The following is a 19,627-nucleotide window of genomic DNA, read 5'->3' on the forward strand; positions in this document are numbered from 1 at the left end:
AAGGGGTGCCAATCAAGTGAGCTACCTGGATGGTGTCAATCTTTTTGAGTGTTGCAAGAGCTGCACTCATCCAGGGAAGTGGAGAGTTTTACATCAAACGTCTGTCTTGTGCCTTGTAGATGAACAGGCTTTAGGGAGTCAGGAGGTGAGTTACTCAGCACAGGAATCCTAGCCTCTGACCTGTTCTTGTGGCCATAGTATTTATATGGCTAGCCCAGTTCAGTTTCTGGTCAATGGTAACCCCCAGGACATTGATAGTGGGGGATTCGGCGATGATAATGCCATTGCATGTCAAGGGGCGATGGTTAGATTCTCTTTTGTTGGAGTGCAATTTATGGCGTTGTCTGAAATCCCTTTCTCATCTTAGTGCAACCGATAACTCATTTTTATTTTATGCTTTAAAACAGCTTAATTCCGCTAACATATCAGAGAGTGGAACTTCTAGCGCTAATATTCAATAGCATAATTAGAAATTCCAGGTCTCTGTAAACCATCAATTTGTGAGGCACTGACACCTGCAGTTGGCTCTGGCTGCTTTAATTCTGCTTAATTTTGCATAAATCACAAAACCTGACCGGTATTGTAAGGACTCCAGGCCTGGAGTTTTGCCCCTTAAGATGTAATTTGGAAATTGTTTTCGAGGTGCGCTTGAATTGGGCTGGTTAGGTTATCATTCACGTTACTGTTAATATTCACTCGCAGAATAGCAAACCTAAAACCTTCCATGAACCAGTGCAATTGGGTCGTGTGAAATTGATGGTAACTCTTGATTTGTGTGAAAAAGTATTTCCAGCTCTATTTATCGATGCTAAGGTAGTTAAGGTTCCTCTAGTGGCCCCTTGTTGGCTTCTTAGTAAATTAAATGCTTTTCAACATGAAAAACTTTAAGAAGTGCCAACTGGTACCTGTGCGCCGATGAAAATTAGCCCAATTTGCAGACCCTTGTTGAACTAGCAGAATCTCACCCTTTTGATCTGGAAGTGTGGCCAGTTCTTTGTGTGTGGATTTATCCAGGCAAATTGAATCTTGTGCTGACCTGACAGATCGCAGAAAACATGAGGGTAAGTGGTTTTGGCATAGCTTCTTGCGTTTAAAATTCCCAGATCTTTTCAGTTGGCTCAGCCCAATTTGGTGCTGGTATTACTAGTGTAACCATTCAGAAGCTCTGACTCTGTGTGTTTACTGTCTTGTGCTTGTTTCCTTTTAAAGAAACTTTTTGAGGCATTTTATTATTGACTAAGTATCTTTGTGATGCAGATTCAGTTGATTTTATTTGCCAATATTATATGGGAGATAAAAAGCTTCGACAGGATTCTGACATTTTCTAGCCTACAAAGTTTGAAGGATTGGTGTCAATGATAGGAAGATCGAAGGACAATTAATATCCATGCTCCTTAAGCCATTGGGCTCTTGCAACTACATCATTAGCATAATCATCTCCTGTGGTCCCAATATCCATTCTGCTATAGGTTTGGACATTTTTTGTTCCAGCGTTGTATGCTGAAATCCCACCTGTAATGAAGAGATCACAAATTGCAATTACTACAGTAACAATGTGCATTTATATAGCACCTTTACCTTTGTAAAGGCACAAGTCAGGAGTGTGATGGAATACTCTATTTGCCTGGGTGAGTGTGGTTCAAACAACTCAAGAAGCTTGACATCATCCAGGACAAAGCAGCCCACTTGATTGGCACCCCCAACATTCTTAAACATTCACTCCCTCCATCACCAATGCAGAATGGCAGCAGTGCCTACTGTATACAAGATGCACTGCTGTAACTCACCAAAGCTCTACTAACAGCACCTTCCAAACCCGTGACCTCTACCAATTGGCAGGACAAGGGCAGCAGATGCAAGGGAACACCACCACCACCTGCAAGTTCCCCTCTACAACCTGGAACCTTATCGCCGTTCCTTCAAAGCCGTGGGATCACAATCCTCGAACTCCTTTCCTAACAACACTATGGGTGTACCTGCACCAGATGGACTGCAGTGGTTCAAGAGGCCAGTTTACCACCATTATCTCGAGGGCAATTAGGGATGGGCAATAAATGCTGGCCTTGCCAGCAATGCCTACATTCCATGAAAGAATAACAAGAAAGCCCCGTGCATATCAGTGTGTCTGTGTCTGTATGTGTGCATGTTTGTTTCAAAGCGTATTATATGTAAATATTCTATGGGATATCACAATGGAAGATGATGAATCATTTTGCAATAAACGTGTAATGCCATGCAACACAAAATACATTATTAAGATCAACAGAATAAGTTAGATTCTGCTTTTGTTACATTGTATTTTGGAATTTGTATCCATGTTTTAGGGGGTTGAATTACACGACTTCACTTTTCAATGAAAATTGTAAATCCTGCATAAATAAGCTGCCCTATTTAAAAAAAAATCTTCAATTGCACGTACTTGCTCCCACTTCTTCATCATAAATTGCTATTTCATTTAAAATAAAGGTCATCTACGAGCAATCATCACACTGAGGTTGCACTTGAACCCTTGATCATCTCCTGATAGCCTCCTTCCCCCACCCCAACATGTAGGGCGCTCACGCTGGATTAAGGCTGTAATTATAAAGTGATCGTTACAAGGTGCAAACGTTGTCTATCGGGCTGCCTGGAACTCAACCAGAAACAAAAATTGCTGGATAAGCTCAGCAGGTCTGACAGCATGTGCGGAGAGGAAATCAAGAGTTAACATTTTGAGTCCGTACGACCCTACTTCAGAACAGCTGTTCTGATGAAGAGTCATACGGGCTCGAAATGTTAACTCTCTCTTCCTCTTCACAGATGCTGTCAGACCTGCTGAGTTTTTCCAGCAATTTTTGTTTTTGTTTCAGATTTCCAGCATCTGCAGTATTTTGCTTTTACTTTACCTCGAACTCAATGTGTATATGACATCAGATAGTGACTAAGAAAAATCTAATCCTGTTGGAGTGGTTGAAATGAAATGGGACTATGAAACACCCCTTATTTTCCTAAGTAATATACTTGAGATGAAAGGGAATAGAAAGATATGCTGAAAGCTTGAGGTGAGGTAGATGGAATGGAAAGAGACAGTATGGAGTATAAACACTAGGGCTGAATGGCCTGCTTCTGCGCTGTATATACCATGTAATTCTAACTTAACTCATTTGTAATTAAAATGAACAGGTTGACCTAGACACACTTTCTGAAGCTGAATCGGAGTGCTTGGACAATATCTTGTGTTGTCAGAACATGAAAATTTTATTGACTAAAATTTTTTTTAAGGCCCATTTTTGGGCAGGGGAATTACAATTTTCTGTCTGCTAGGGCCTTCAGGCAGGCAGCACATAAAATTGGCGCTGTCTCCTCATTTACATGATTGCGTACTGTGGAGGCTAGCGTAGGGTCAGGAACTGCACATGGTGAGTCACCAGCCACAACCAGGCCAGGGGGAAAAATTGGTTCTGATGATGTCGAGGTCACGGATGAGTTTTGCGATTGGGGACTCAGATGAGGACCTCAGTGGGCAGCGTATAAAACACTGGTGGACATGCACACCGAGACGCTGGGTGCAGTGACTGGCCTGCCACTCTGCCTCCTATCACGATCGAGCGGCAAGGAAGAGTATAGCTGCAACCTTTCAGAGGGCATTATGGAGAGCTTACCCTCTCCACAGCCTCTGCTCAATCTCCCAGTCATGATATCAACCCAGAGGCACCACCGCCATGGTCCACCAAGCCCTCTGCCCACCCTGTGCAGGTACAATAACATTCCCTCAAATCCAGGAACTATGCCACAGTGCTTTTGCAAACTGCAATAATGACATTTAGTTTAAATCACCTTATCTGCAATTTGAATAGCTGGACTTTAAAATAATGTCATTGGAAGTTCCCTATCGCAGCTGACTGCACGTTGTTTGGCGAGTGAGGAATGAATGCATTGAGTGGACCTGCCCAGTCCAAGGTTGAAATTTGTGCATAAAATCAGCCGGACCCTTTGGGTGATGTGACAATTTGGCCATTCTGGAAGCTTCTGACACACGCGTGTGCACATACATACCAAGCACCCTTTCTAGTGTGTATGTGAAAGCGCCCTTTCTATTAATGTGTGTCCCATTCGAAGGGCACCGGCTTCTGTAGCTCCTTCTCCAACAGTGCTACGCAGCCAATTTTTTCTGCCTATATATTTTGTCTTGCCATATTCAACTTTGGATTGGTAGCCACTCAGGCATTTCATTCACAGCCAGATTCCTAAGAATTGGGCACAGGCTTGATGCTGAATTGGTCACACATTAGGCAATATACTCACCAGTCGCTGGCAAGCACTGGATATTTATTCAACACAAAATTGCCTGGGATTGGACGCAAGGCTGCCAGAGAACAAAAATGTGATCTCCTGCAGGACTTCCAAAGTTCAGACTTTTAAACGACATAGAAATAAATCACAAGTCCCAAACCTTTCAGCTGCTGTTCTTTGGACCATTCACGAAATGTTTTTGCAATGCCTTTGATCATGCCCGTCAGTATCTGCGTGCCCTGTGATAGATGCTCCTCACTGTCCCACGCTCCAACAACATCATGATACCTTCTGTCAACCTGAAATAGACACAACGTTTTCTTGCCTTGCATTGGGTTCCATTTCTCAAAACAAAGAAAATAAATTAAACATGAACATAAAGATAATGTTAGCGTTGTGTTCACAGTGGTGCTATTGTTGATGAAACTTTGGTCATGTGATGGGCTATCCTAGCATATCTGTGATGCTGCAGGGAGTGTGTGACTTCTGTGGCAGGAGCCAACAGTGCTTAACACACTAAACCCAATATTGAAAGGATTTCCCTCTGTGGTCCCAGTGATTTCCACCTCTGAGAAGAGCAAATTAGCAAGAAAAAAAGAATTGCAGTGTCCTATATGACCACAGGACATCCCGCAGTGCTTTATAGCATTTATGAAGTGCAGTCACTGTTGTAATGTAGGAAATGTGGCAGCCAATTTGTGCACAGCAAGCTCCCACAAATAGCAAAGCCATAATACGCAAATAATCTGCTTTAAATATATTGGTTGAGAGATAAAGTTGGTGTGATTTTTTTTTTAATTTGTTTACTGGGCCAGCATTTATTACCCCATCCCCTTGAGAACGTAGTGGCTTACTAGACCATTTCAGAGGCTGAAGGTGAGTTACTCATTGCAGAATTCCTAGCCTCTGATCTGCTCTTGTAGTCACAGTATTTATATGGCTAGTCCAGTTCAGTTTCTGGATGTTGATAGTGGGGGATTCAGTGATGGTAATGCCATTGAATGTCTAGGAGAGATGGTTAGATTCTCTCTCTTTGGAGATGGTCATTGCCTGGCACTTGTGTGGCATGAATGTTACTTGTCAACTATCAGCCCAAGCCTAAATGTTGCCCAGGTCTTGCTGCATTTGGACATGGGCTGCTTAAGTATCTGAGGAGTTGTGAATGGTGCTGAATATTGTGCAATCATCAGCACACATCCCCACTCCTGACCTTATGATGGAGGGAAGGTCATTGATGAAGCAGCTGAAGATGTTTGGGCCGAGGACACTGCCCTGAGGAACTCAAGCAGTGATGACCTGGAGCTGAGATGATTGACCTTCAAGCACCACAGCCATCTTCTTTTGTGCTAGGTATGACTGCAACCAGAGGAGAGCATTTCCCCTGATTCCCATTGACTTCAGTTGGCTAAGACTCCTTGATGCCACACTTGGTCAAATGCAGCATTGATGTCAAGGGCAGTCACTCTCAGCTCAGCAGTTCAGCTCTTTTGTCCACGTTTGGATCAGGGCTGTAATGAGGAGTTGTGAATGGTGCTGAACATTGTGCAATCATCAGCGCACATCCCCACTCCTGACCTTATGATGGAAGGAAGGTCATTGATGAAGCAGCTGAAGATGTTTGGGCCAAGGACACTGCCCTGAGGAACTCAAGCAGTGATGACCTGGAGCTGAGATGATTGACCTTCAAAGTCAGGAGCTGAGTGTCCCTGGTGGAACCCAAACTGAGTATCAGTGAGTAGGTTATTGCAAAACAAGTGTCGTTTGATACTGCTGTTGAAACCCATTCCATCATTTTACTTATGACCGAGAGCAGACTGATGGGGCAGTAATTGGCCGGGTTGGACTTCTCCTGCTTTTTGTGTACAGGGCATACCTGGGCAATCTTCCACATTGCTGGGTAGATGCCAATGTTGTACCTGTACTGGAAGAACTTGGCTAGGGTTATGACAAGTTCTGGAGAAAAAGTCTTCAGTACTATTGCTGGAATATTGTCAGGCCCCATAGCTTTTGCAGTGTCCAATGCCATCAGCCATTTCTTTATATCATGTGGAGTGAGTCAAACTGACATCTGTGATGCTGGGTCCTCAGGAGGAGGCTGAGATGGATCATCCACTCGGCGCTTCTAATTGAAGATGGCTGCAAAGGCTTCAGCCTTATCTTTTGCACTGATGTGCTGGGCTCCTCCATCATTGAGGATGAGGGTATTTGTGGAGCCACCTCCTCCAGTGAGTTGTTTAATTGTCCACCACCATCCACAACTGGACATGGCAGGACTGCAGAGCTTAGATCTGATCCATTGGTTGTGGGATTGCTCAGCTCTGTCTATCATTTGCTGCTTATGCTGTTTGGCACGCAAGTAGTTCTGTGTTATAGCTTCACCAGGTTTACAACTCATTTTTAGGTGTACCTGGTGCTGCTCCTGACATGCCCTCCTGTACTCTTGTTTGAACCAGGTTTGATTCCCCCGGCTTGATAGTAATGATAGATTGGGAGATATGCTGGGTCCAGCAGGTTACAGATTATGCTTTTATACAATTCTGCTGCTGCCAATGGTCCACAGTGCTTCATAGTTTTGAATTTTGAACAAATCTAGCATTTAGCACGGTGATAGTGCCACACAGCATGATGGAGGGTACCCTCATTGTGGAGACGGAACTTCATCTCTACAAGGACTGTGCAGTGGTCACTCCTACTGATACTGTCATGGACAGTTGCATCTGCAGCAGGCGGGTTGGTGAAGGCAAATATGTCCTTCCCTCTTTTTGGTTCCCTAACAACCTGCTGCTGACCCAATCTAGCAGCTATGTCTTTTAGGACTCAGCCAGCTCAGTCTGTAATGGTGCTACTGAACCATTTTTGATTATGAGCATTGAAGACGCCCACCCAGAGTATATTCTATGCCCTTGCCACCCCCAGTGCTTCCTCCAAGTGGTGTACAAAATTGAGGAGTACTGATTCATCAGCTGAAGGGTGGGTGGGTGCACTGGTGATAATCAGCTCATGTTTGACCTGATGCCATGAGGCTTCATGGGTCCAGAGTCAATGTTGAGTACTCCCTCCTGACTGTTTACCACCATGCCACCACCTCTGTTGGGTTTGACTTGCCGGTGGGGCAGTACATACCCAGGGATGGTGATGGTGGTTTCTGAGGTATTATCTGAAAGGTATGATTCAAGTGAGGATGAGTGTGTCAGGCTGTTAGCTTGCCCAGTCTATGGGACAGCTCTCCCAATTCCCAGACATTAGCAAGGAGCACTTTGCAGGGTCAATGGGGTGTGCCATTGTCATGTTGGAGTTGTATAGAACCTTGGTGAGGCCACAGCTGGAGTACTGGTGCCTAGGTCAATGCCTAGTGGTCTATCAGGTTGCGTTCCTTTTAGGTGTCGTGGCAGTTTGATGCACTTGAGTGGTCTACTAGGCTATTTCTGACAGCATTTCAAAGTCTACCACATTGCTGTGGGTCTGGTGTTACATATAGGCCAGATCAGGTAAGGACAACAGAATTCCTTCCGTCAAGAATATTAATGAACCAGAAGGGTTTTTACGACAATCAACTCAAAGCGGATTTAAATTCCAGATTAATTAATTGAATTTAGATTCTACCAGCTGCCGTGGTGGGATTTGAACCCATGTCCCCAGAGCATTAGAGCATTAGCCTGGGCCTCTGGATCAGTAGTCCAGTGACATTACCATTATGGCATCACCTCCCCCTTACCGCTGGCCAATTCTGGTCTCTTGTGCATCCTTCTTGTTCAGATCCTGGATTTCCCTTTTCACCTCTCCAGTTTTCCCCCTCCTCCTTTAAGGCTCCTCCTCTTTGACTGAGTTTTTGGCCACATCTCCTAATAGCTCCTTCTATGGCTGGGTACCAAATTCAGTTTGGTAATTGCTCCCGCAAAGTGACTTGAAATGGTTTCTTACTTCAGTTATGTTGTTGATCATGCCTCTTAGGGTGTTTCAAGGATTCCTACAGCTTAATTCTATATTAACCCATCCACCACTTTAAACATTCACTCCCTCCACAATTGGTGCACAGTGGTAGCAATGTGTACCATTGACAAAATGCATTGCAATAACTCATCAGGTCACCTGTAGCAATAGTTTCTAAAATTGCGACCTCCATTACCTAGAAAATCAAGGGAAACAAGTGCACAAGTCCCAGACTGCTGAGGGAAGCAAGGGACAAGATCACAGGGGCCCTGACCCAAATTTTTAATTCCTCTCCGGTCACGGGGGAGATGCCAGAGGACTGGAGAACAGCTAATGTGGTTCTGCTATTTAAGAAGGGTTGTAGAGAGGAGCCAGGGAATGACCAATAAGTCTCACATCAGTGGTAGGGAAAATACTGGAGAAAATTCTGAAGGAGAGAATCTATCTCCACTTGGAGAGGCAAGGTTTGATCAGGGATAGTCAGCATGGCTTTGTCAGAGGGAGGTCATGCCTAACAAATTTGATTGAATGTTTTGAGGAGGTGACCAGGTGTGTAGATGAGGGTAGTGCAGTTGATGTAGTTTATATGGATTTCAGCAAAACCTTTGACAAGTTCCCACATGGGAGACTTATAAAGAAGGCAAATGCACATGGGATACAGGGTAATTTCGTAAGGTGGATTCAAAATTGGCTTAGTTGTAGGAGACAGAGGGTGATGACAGAAGGAGCTTTAGCGACTAGAAGCCAGTGTCCAGTGGCGTACCACAGGGATCTGTGCTGGGTCCCCTATCATTTGTCCTTTATATAAACGACATAGATGACTATGTGGGGTGTAGGATGAGTAAGATTGCGAATGACACAAAGATTGGTCAGGTCGTTAACAAAGAGGTTGAGTGTCTTGGGCTACAGGAAGATATAGATGGGATGGTCAAATGGGTAGATAAGTGGCAGATGGAATTTAACTCTGAAAAGTGTGAGGTGATACACTTTGGAAGGAGTAATTTGACAAGGAAGTGTTCAATGAACGGCATGACACTAGGAAGTTCTGAGGAACAAACGGACTTTGTGTGTCCGTGTGTGTCCATAGATCTCTGAAGGGGGAGGGACATGTTAGTGGGGTGGTAAAAAAGGCATATGGGATACACCTTTATCAATCGAGGCATAGATTACAAAAGTAGGGAGGTCATGTTGGAGTTGTATAGAACCTTGGTGAGGCCACGGCTGGAGTATTGTGTGCAGTTCTGGTCGCCACATTATAGGAAGGATGTGATTGCACTGGAAGGGGTGCAGAGGAGATTCACCAGGATGTTGCCTGGGATGAAACATTTAAGGTATGAAGAGAGGTTGGATAGACTTGGGTTGTTTTCGTCAGAGCAGAGAAGACTGAGGGGCGACCTGATCAAGGTGTACAAGATTATGAGGGGCATGGACAGGGTGGATAGGGAGCAGCTGTTTCCCTTAGTTGAAGGGTCAGTTATGAGGGGACATAAGTTCAAGGTGAGGGGCAGAAGGTTTAGGGGGAATGTGAGGAAAAACATTTTTACCCAGAGGGTGGTGACAGTCTGGAATGCACTGCCTGGGAGGATGGTGGAGGTGGGTTGCCTCACATCCTTTAAAAAGTATCTGGATGAGCACTTGGCACGTCATAACATTCAAGGCTATGGGCCAAGTGCTGGTAAATGGGATTAGGTAGGTAGGTTAGGTGTTTCTCACGTGTCGGTGCAGACTTGATGGGCCGAAGGGTCTCTTCTGCACTGTGTGATTCTGTGATAAGAACACCAAAACCTGGAAGTCCCTCTCCAAGTCACACAAGCGTTCTGACTTGGAACTATACCATTGTTTGTTCCTTCATCATTACTGGGCCAAATTCCTGGAACTCCATTCCCAACAGCTCTGTGGGTGTATCTGTAGCATGATGGACTGCAGTGGTTTGAGAAGGTGGTTCACCACCGCCTCCACAAAGACATTCAGGGATGGGCAACAAATTCTGGTGCCAACGCCCAGATTCCGAGAATGAATAAATAAAAAATGCCACCAAGGAAAACAGCAACGCCCAGCCAAACCAGCATGCTGATAGGTGGGCGGAATTTTACAGCCCTGGATTAGCAGGGGGGGGGGCGTGGGGCTGGAAAATGCAGCGAGCCATTCAAAACTCCATTGGCTTTGGTGGGACTGGAAGATCCCACGGCGGGAGGGATGGAAAATTCCACCCATTGTGCCTGTTGCCACAGTGAATATTGCCAAGAGGATCATTTTCTGAAGCTGGTGGAACCATGGACTGGAACACACTCCATCTAGCTAACCGCTCACCCACTTGTGCAAAGGACATAAAGCCATGGCCCACAGCTTCTGGTCTTTGCCAAACAATTGCCCCATGCCTCACCCGCTACAAAAAGTGGAATTAAACTTCATCTCTTGTGTTTTACAACTGTTTCCTTCCCTTTAATCGAATCAAAAGTGATGAAATAGAATGTCTTGTCAAAGTACATTCCTGATCTGCCATTTTGATCTCTTTCAGTTTAAAAGCAGTTTGTCAGTAGTGTTCTTCAATATGCCAGTGTATCTACTCCTAGGGAACTATCAGCTGGAATGCAACATGTTAGAATCAATGCGATAATACATGTTAGTATTTTCAAATGATCTCAATACCAGAACCATCCTATTCTGCTGGCTGACTTCTGGTAATATAGTCATTAAGGCATACTTGTCCCTCCAGAATTTCAGTTCGAAAAGAGTAAGCTAGCTATTTATTTCTCCCTTCACCCAGCTGAAACTCTTTCCTCCGTGTGTCTCTGAACTCCAGCCATGTTAATTCCCCACAGTCAAAGGACAGCTTCCATTTCTTCTCTTTGGGGAATGGAGAGGCGCAGCCTTGGTCTCCTGTCTATCCACTGCACTGACGCCTAATTCTCCCCCCCTCCCTCCCTTGGTAGTATTAGGGGTTCAGTTATTAAAATATAGCTGCTAGCTATGTTTGTCACAGTCTTCCTAACGCATGCCAAGGAGAAAAGTTTCTCCCTGCTGTGTCACAAAGTGACTTGCTTCCTACCTGCATGAGGCCAAAGCCATTTCCATGCTTATCCCAGCCATTTATCAAGACGTTCCCACCACGTGATTCACGGGATATGATAGCACCAATTATGGCTGGATCAACCTCGTTAGCCGTGGCAACTTTATTTATCAAAGCCTTGTACTTGTTCACTCTCTCCAAGTCAGTCGCCATCATCTTGTGAGAGGTGTCAACACCTGTAAAAATAGAAGCAAAAATCCTTCTACTGAATCACTTTCTACGTGACTTAGTCTCACCTGACTTTAAACTTGTGCTATGGATCTTACATCTAACGATTAAAACAACCCCCGCCATCCCAAATAATGTTCTAACCGACTTGCAATTGCATTCTTTTATCCACAGATCCTTCCCAGTTTTGGCATGATGACTGGTTGTGGTTGGATGTTCAGGCAGCTCTCATTAATCCACCACATATTCTTTTGTGCCTGTACCTGGACAGCCGTGTGTTAGCCTAAAAATCTGGCTGTGTTCAGTCTTGTCCTGGCCTAACACTTGCCCAACTCTTTTCTGATTACTGCTTCCCACTGATAATGTTGAAAAATGTCAACTTGTCCACTTTGGCAGGAAGAATAAACAAAAGCAACATATTTACATGGAAAAAGACTGCAGAACTCTGAGGGATAAGAGATCTGGGTGTCCCTGGTACATGAATCCTAAAAGGTTAGTGTGCAGTTACAGCAAGTGATTAAGAAGATAAATGGAATGATGGCCTTTATTGCAAGGGGGATGGAGAATAAAAGTAGGGAAGATTTTCAACAATAGGACAGGGTGTTGGTGAGACCACATCTGGAGTACCATGTACAGTTCTGGTCTCCTTATTTAAGGAAGAACATAATTGCATTAGAAGCAGTTCAGAGAAGGTTCACTTGACTGATTCCTGGGATGAGGGAGTTATCCTATGAGGAAGGGTTGGACAGGCTGGGCCTGTATCCATTGGAGTTTAGAAGAATGAGAAGCGATCTTATTGAAACATATAAGATACTAGGGGACTTGACAGGATAGATGCTGAGGGGATGTTTCCCCTTGTGGGAGAGACTATAACTATGGAAAACAGTTTAAAAATAAGGGGTCTCCCATTTCAAACAGAATCACAGTGCAGAAGAGGCCTTTTGGCCCACTGAGTCTGCACCGACACGTGAGAAACACCTGACCTGAGAAACACCATTTCAGACAGAGATGGGGAGAATTTTTTTCTCTCAGAGGTTCATGGAATTCTATTCCCAGAGAACAGTGGAGGCAGGGTCATTGAATATTTTTAAGGCTGAGCTAGATAGATTTTTGATTGACAAGGGACTCAAAGGCTATAGGTGATAGGAAGGAATGTGGAGTTGAGGCCACAATCAGATCAGCAATGATCTTCTTGAATGGCAGAGCAGGCTCGAGGGGCTGAATGGCCTGTTCCTGCTCCTCATTCACATGGTTGTATGTTGTTTGCTTGGTATGAATTTCTCCTCATGTGAACACCTCCCATTTATCAAGGGCCAGCTTTGGGAAAACAGGGAATTACAGACCCTGGAGTTTGCATAGGGGGTACTGCTGTAATTTAAACAGCTAATACCACACAGTCTGTGTTTTAGCCTTTAAGGTTTTGGTTAGCAGGTAAAAGGGAAGAATCCCAACTCCTCCCCCCACCTCATGATGCCAGGTCTATCACTTGATCTTCCTGTAATAATCCAACTTGTCTGGTAAATATAAACAATAGTGCTGTGGATCTGGATAGAGGTCACTTTATTGAAGATACTTTTCTATTCTTTTTATCCCTCTGTACTTGAATGAAAAGAATCCCTGATAAGACCAGAGGGAGGCAAAAGCATAGTCATATTGTCACTAGGCTAATAACCCGGAGACCCAGGGTAATTCTCTGGGGACCTGGGTACGAATCCTGCCACGGCAGATGATGGAATTTGAACTCAATAAAAATCTGGAATTAGAAGTCTAATGATGACGCTGCAACCATTGTCAATTGTTGTAAAAACCCATCTGGTTGACGACTTAGAGAAGGAAGATCTGCTGTCCTTACCTGGTCTGGCCTGCATGTGACCGCAGACCCACAGCAATGTGGTTGACCCTTAAATGCCCTCTGAGCAAGGGCAGTTAGGGATGGGCAATAAATGCTGGCCTAGCCAATGACACTCACATCCAATGAATTTAAAAAAAAAACTTTCCAATTATGTATTGACTGTAAAATGCAGAATATGTGTATACATGTAATGATAGAAACTTTATACAGTTACTGTAAATGAAATACAATCTCTTCCAAGATATTTCTGTATTCCGCAGCCACACATACATCTATCATAGTAACTATTAATTACACCCATTCCTCACCTTTTTCAGTTAGTTTGTCCTGTTTTGCTGTTATTTCGGAAGCACCAGTTGTTTCAATCTTTGTGATATCGCCATAGATGGAAGATGCTAGTATATTGGCCAAAAATAGACAAGTTACTCTTAAATAGCAAGCAGAAATTGGATGTGGCTGTAATGGCTCTACTCCGCCTTTTCATCATGTACCAGCTAAAACATGATGTACTGTTTTTGGAGCATGTTCAAAAGCACTCCCCAACATTAAGGTAACTGATGCTTGCTGAGCTGTAATGGTTTAAGGTAATTCGCTGCAAAGGAATGAAGATTTGTTCCCATAGGAGATGCTAAGTGCATTCCCACTCCTTACAAGTTAAAAGAAACTTGCAAAAGCAACTTGGATTTGGGTTAGAAAAGGAAATGAATTGGCAGGGCTTGGGGCCAAGAGCTGGGGAGTGGCACTATTTGGATAGTTATATATAGGTATTTGAAATGTAATATTTGGGCAGTACAGGTGAACTACTGAGCATAACAGCTACAGCATGAAAAATTGGGTGACTCTTTAAGCACAGGGTTCGCAACTTGTGACATACCTGCGCCATGCAGTTCGAGGTGGGACCACACAATTTTTGCATCCCCACCTCACCTGCATGAATGTAGCATTGACCCGATGGGCCAGACTGCTATTGTCTGCTTCTCCAAGCTGCCTCTGCATACAGCAGGGGAAGCTGTGGCAGCATTGTTTGCTGAACACAGGGTACAGCCAGCCTGCTCCTACTTAAGGGCAGGCTGTACGTTAGAGGTGAACGGTGCAAAGATATTGCTGCCACAGTTTGCAAATTTTGCAAAGAGAGCTCCATTTAGCTGGCGACCTCCTCACGTAGTGGGGGCGTGGGGGTGGGGGAGGTGGCCGACTTGTGCAGTAAAATGCTTTCTAATTGGGCCTTTAATTATGCAAACTCACGGGCCCCCCTCCTTGGCGTGGGCTGCCTGTCCGCTTCTGGTCCGCTGTTGGCAAAAAGCCACAACAATGGAAAGGTGTCAGGAGAGGAGCCAATCCAACATGGCTCCCTGTGAGTTTACTGCACCCGGCACCACCCAGCTTTCCTCCTGGGGTGTGGGCCAATGGGACAGGTGGAATGGGAGGCAAGATCGTACATACTGGTTGCCAGTATAGAGCGTTGCCTGGAAAGAAAAGAGGCAGAGCCAATATAACCATTCAGCAAACTAGGTGGCCGACTTGAGTGGCAACATTTGGGGGGTGGTGGCAAAAACTGAATGAGCTATTCATGAAACCACCTAATTCAACAGACAGGGCTTTAGCCGTGGGAATGAAAAGTCTAGATCTACATCCACATATGCTGCCGTACATATTGGTTTCCATGTATTTATGTTGCAGTCTTTCCCAAAATTTCATATTATATTCCTTATCCAGTTCACGTGACAGTTTTACAAGTTTGTACAACTACATGACTATTGCAAAACTGCGAAGCTGTATATGATTTAAACTCGCGCACTCTATCGCAATGATTACATAAAATCATCTAGCAACTGTTGCAAGAACATACAGTATTACATCATTAGCATCATATCACGCATTATAAAGGTGCATTTGTTCCAGTATATGTCCTGTGAAAAGTCTAGGACAATGACTAGTACAGTCAGTCTCCTTTACAACGCAAAATAAATCTGGAAATATAAACGCAGAATTTTTTTATTCATACTAATGCACCATGTGCATTTTCCCTGAAAAGAGAGGGCGGAGATCACTTGAGTCAGCGATCGCATTTGCAGGATGGAACTCTGGTGCTCTCGTGCCAACATCCCGAATTCCCTGAGTTTCCTTCCCATGCACGCAATACGCCTCCGCCTCCGTTCTGACCATTTCATTCCCCAAGCCCCGAACCCAACTGATATTCCCGCAGGATTTAGGGAAGACTGAGCTGCCGCTGCTTCTTGCTGGCATTTTCCACACTTCTGAGAACATTTGAGCAAGGGGAGGGAGGGAGCTGCAGTGCCTTCAACCAGAGAAACGCCGTCAGGGTCGGACAGGAGAGAGGGTCTTTGGAAGCTTAGGCCGAATATATTTTATTTAGCAGAGCAAAGGTCGTTCTCCAGTCTGAGTCACAGGCCACAGAAACAGCACTTCCTGAATATATATTCAAAGTGTTGCAGTCTTAAAATTACACTTTAAAGTTAACTTGCAGATGCTGCATATATAGAACTATACGGAAAACATAGCAGAGAAACAAGCCATTCGGTTCATCTACAGTATCCTGGCATTTATGCTCCAAAAAGCTTCCTCCCACAGCTCTTTATCTAACCCCAGTTAGTATATCCTTCTATTGCATCTTCTGACTTCAATGCCATTACAGCTGATTTGAAACACTAACTTCTAATGGAATATCAGAAGAAAAGACTTACACATTTCTGCGCCCACTTATTGCTGTTGCTCGTTGTCACTGCAGGTTAAATATTCTTCAGTTGGAAAAGCAAGTGATCACGCCTTTATGAAGGGCTTACCAAATATGTGGCAATAAAAGCTAAATGCATCCCAAAAACCGCTGAGTTGAAACAGGATGTGTCAGCAAAAAGGAATTATTTTGGCAATTGTTCAGAATCACTCCACCTTGTACTCCTCTGTATTTATACTGCAAGCAGCATGCCCAACAATCTATAGGGTGGCTGTAGTTGGTAATGTGCCAGGAGATGAGTCTAGTAACAATTAGGTGTGTCTCCAGGAGGTGGGAGCTGCCTGCCTGGCAACAGTGGCAAAGGCAGGCAGTAGCCATGTTGGGGGCTGCTGCTGCATTGCCAAAGATGGCAGGCAACTCCTCAGAGGGGCAAGAGCATTGACGGAGCTGGGAGGAAAGACATAAAGGAAAAATCAAGGCCCAGCACTCGCGCTAGCACAAGTAGGTCCCAGAAAACAACAGGTTTAAAACAAAGAGAGATAAACTTTAATTGGCCCCATGTTGAACACGACAGTTATTCACTAAAGTACACCTGCCTGTTTGAGCTTGCGGAAATAACATTTAATAATTCAACTCTACACTGGACAAACCCCTTAGCGGGTTCCTCAAGAAGCTTAGGGGGCCGTTAATTGGCAGTGAATGGGTTTCCTGTTCCCTCCCTCACTGGCCCTTTGAAAATTGCAAACTCTCCTGGAGGCATTGGGTGCCAAGACGACCTTCAGTATCACAATTTTCAAATCGTGCTCACACCGGATCCTGACCCCATGGTGCTTTGAACATCCGGTCAAATGTTTCGGGTCAATGACCTTTCATCAGAACTGGAAAAAGATAGAGATGTAACATGTTTTGAACAAGAGAAGAGGGCATATGGGGAAAAGAACAACATACTTGCAATTCAAAGAGTCATTACTGCACAGAAGGAGATTGTTTAGCCCATCGAGTCCATTCTAGTTATCTTATTTGTCCTGCTGCTGAAGCATGGAACTCAGTCCTGCAGCAGACTCCCAGAAGGACAGTGGAAAAGCTTCAGCGATATCCTCAAAGCAGCCCTAAAGAGATCGAACATCCCGGCCAACTCATGGGAGGCCCTGGCTTGTGACTGACCCAAAATGGAGAGGGTTCATGTGGGAAGGCACCAACCACATCAAGGGACTTTGTCGGGAACTCGCACAAAATCACTAAACAATGCATCTACCCAATTCTCCAAGAACCACTTGCCCCACACGTGGCAGAGACTGCAGACCGCACATTGGACCTCTCAGCCATTTCACAACCCATTGAACTGGAGTAGAAACAAGTCATCCTCAATTCCGAGGGACTACCTAAGAAGAAGAGAAGTAGGCATACCGATAACTTTAAAACATTACCTTGTTTGCTCCCCCTGCATAGAAACATTATCTTCATTGTTCCTTTCTCAACCAACTTTCTCTCTACAAAACAAAAACAGAATTACCTGGAAAAACTCAGCAGGTCTGGCAGCATCCGCGGAGAAGAAAAGAGTTGATGTTTCGAGTCTTCATGACACTTCGACAGAACTAGGTAAATCCCAGGAAGGGGTGAAATATAAGCTGGTTTAAGGTGGTGGGGTGGGGCGGTGGTTGGGTTGGGGGAGAGAAGTGGAGGGGGGTGGTGTGGTTGTAGGCAAAAGCAGTGATAGAAGCAGATCATCAAAAGATGTCACAGACAGCAGAACAAAAGAACACATAGGTGTTGAAGTTGGTGATATTATCTAAACGAATGTGCTAATTAAGAATGGATGGTAGGGCACTCAAGGTATAGCTCTAGTGGGGGTGGGGGGAGCATAAAAGATTTAAAAATATTTAAACGTAATGGAAATAGGTGGGAAAAGAAAAATCTATATAATTTATTGGAAAAAAAAACAAAAGGAAAGGGGAAGAAACAGAAAGGGGGTGGGGATGGAGGAGGAAGGTCAAGACCTAAAGTTGTTGAATTCAATATTCAGTCCGGAAGGCTGTAAAGTGCCTAGTTGGAAGATGAGGTGTTGTTCCTCCAGTTTGCGTTGGGCTTCACTGGAACAATGCAGCAAGCCAAGGACAGACATGTGGGCATGAGAGCAGGGTGGAGTGTTGAAATGGCAAGCGACAGGGAGGTTTGGGTCATTCTTACGTACAAACCTGACATCGTCATCAAACCCGCTGACAAGGGTGGTGCTGTTGTTGTCTGGCGCACTGACCTCTACCTCGCGGAGGCTGAACGTCAACTCACAGACACTTCCTCCTACCTCTCCCTGGACCATGACCCCACCACTGAACATCAAGCCATTGTTTCCAGGACTGTCACTGACCTCATCTCCTCTGGGGATCTTCCTCCCACAGCTTCCAACCTGATAGTCGCCCAACCTCGGACAGCCCGCTTCTACCTCCTACCCAAAATCCACAAACAGAACTGTCCCGGAAGACCGATCGTCTCAGCTTGCTCCTGCTCCACAGAACTCATTTCTCGTTATCTTGATTCCCTTCTCTCTCCACTTGTCCAGTCCCTCCCCACCTACATCCGTGATTCCTCTGACACCTTACGTCACATCGACAATTTCCAGTTCCCTGGCCCCAACTGCTTCCTCTTCACCATGGACATCCAATCCCTCTACACCTCCATCCCCCACCAGGATAGTCTGAGGGCCCTTAGCTTCTTCCTCGAACAGAGGCCCAAACAATCCCCATCCACCACTACTCTCCTCCGTCTGGCTGAACTTGTTCTCACACTGAACAATTTCTCCTTCAACTCCTCTCACTTCCTCCAAATAAAAGGTGTGGCTATGGGTACCCGCATGGGCCCCAGCTATGCCTGTCTCTTTATGGGGTATGTGGAACATTCCTTGTTCCAGTCCTACTCCGGCCCCCTTCCACGACTCTTTCTCCAGTACATCGATGATTACTTCGGTGCTGCTTCATGCTCTCGTCAGGATTTGGAAAAATGTATTAACTTTGCTTCCAATCTCCACCCCTCCATCATTTTCACATGGTCCATCTCTGACACTTCCCTTCCCTTCCTTGACCTCTCTGTCTCAATCTCTGGTGATAGACTGTCCACCAATATCCATTACAAGCCTACCGACTCCCACAGCTACCTTGACTACAGCTCCTCACGCTCCGCTTCCTGTAAAGACTCCATCCCATTCTCTCAGTTCCTTCGCCTCCGTCGCATCTGTTCCGATGATGCTGCCTTCAAAAATATTTCCTCTTACATGTTCTCCTTCTTCCTTAACCGAGGTTTTCCACCCACGGTCGTTGACAGGGCCCTCAACTGTGTCCGGCCCATCTCCCGCAACATCCGCCCTCACGCCTTCTCCTCCCTCACAGAAACATGATAGGGTCCCCCTTGTCCTCACTTATCACCCCACCAACCTCCGCATTCAAAGGACCATCCTCTGCCATTTCCGCCAACTCCAGCATGATGCCACTACCAAACACATCTTCCCTTCACCCCCACTGTTGGCATTCCGTAGGGATCGTTCCCTCCGGGACATCCTGGTCCACTCCTCCATCACCCCCTACTCCCCAACCCCCACCTATGGCACCACCCCATGCCCATGCAAAAGATGTAACACCTGTCCCTTTAC

At 45.1% G+C, this 19,627-nt stretch overlaps 1 protein-coding gene across 1 annotated transcript; it reads right to left on the bottom strand.

Moving 5' to 3' along the window:
* Window positions 1-1,245: 1,245 nt before the first annotated feature.
* lygl1 (lysozyme g-like 1) lies at window positions 1,246-16,140 on the bottom strand. Its single transcript, XM_041195521.1, has 5 exons — window positions 15,998-16,140; window positions 13,601-13,687; window positions 11,252-11,448; window positions 4,433-4,571; window positions 1,246-1,512 (listed from the first exon to the last, which is right to left on the bottom strand). The coding sequence occupies exons 1-5, from the start codon at window positions 15,999-16,001 to the stop codon at window positions 1,379-1,381; spliced, it is 561 nt and encodes a 186-aa protein (XP_041051455.1). The 5' UTR covers window positions 16,002-16,140; the 3' UTR covers window positions 1,246-1,378.
* Between the last annotated feature and the right edge of the window lie 3,487 nt (window positions 16,141-19,627).

The sequence above is a fragment of the Carcharodon carcharias genome, chromosome 9, assembly GCF_017639515.1.
Source record: "Carcharodon carcharias isolate sCarCar2 chromosome 9, sCarCar2.pri, whole genome shotgun sequence".
Lineage (NCBI taxonomy): Eukaryota > Metazoa > Chordata > Chondrichthyes > Lamniformes > Lamnidae > Carcharodon > Carcharodon carcharias.

What these genes read in the sequence shown, in the direction of transcription:
- lygl1 (XM_041195521.1), bottom strand. An exon ending in GGACAAACTAACTGAAAAAG is followed by an intron (nt 11,449 to 13,600) that starts GTGAGGAATGGG and finishes CTATTTTTACAG; the next exon opens with GTGTTGACACCTCTCACAAG. An exon ending in ATGGCTTTGGCCTCATGCAG is followed by an intron (nt 4,572 to 11,251) that starts GTAGGAAGCAAG and finishes TGTCTATTTCAG; the next exon opens with GTTGACAGAAGGTATCATGA.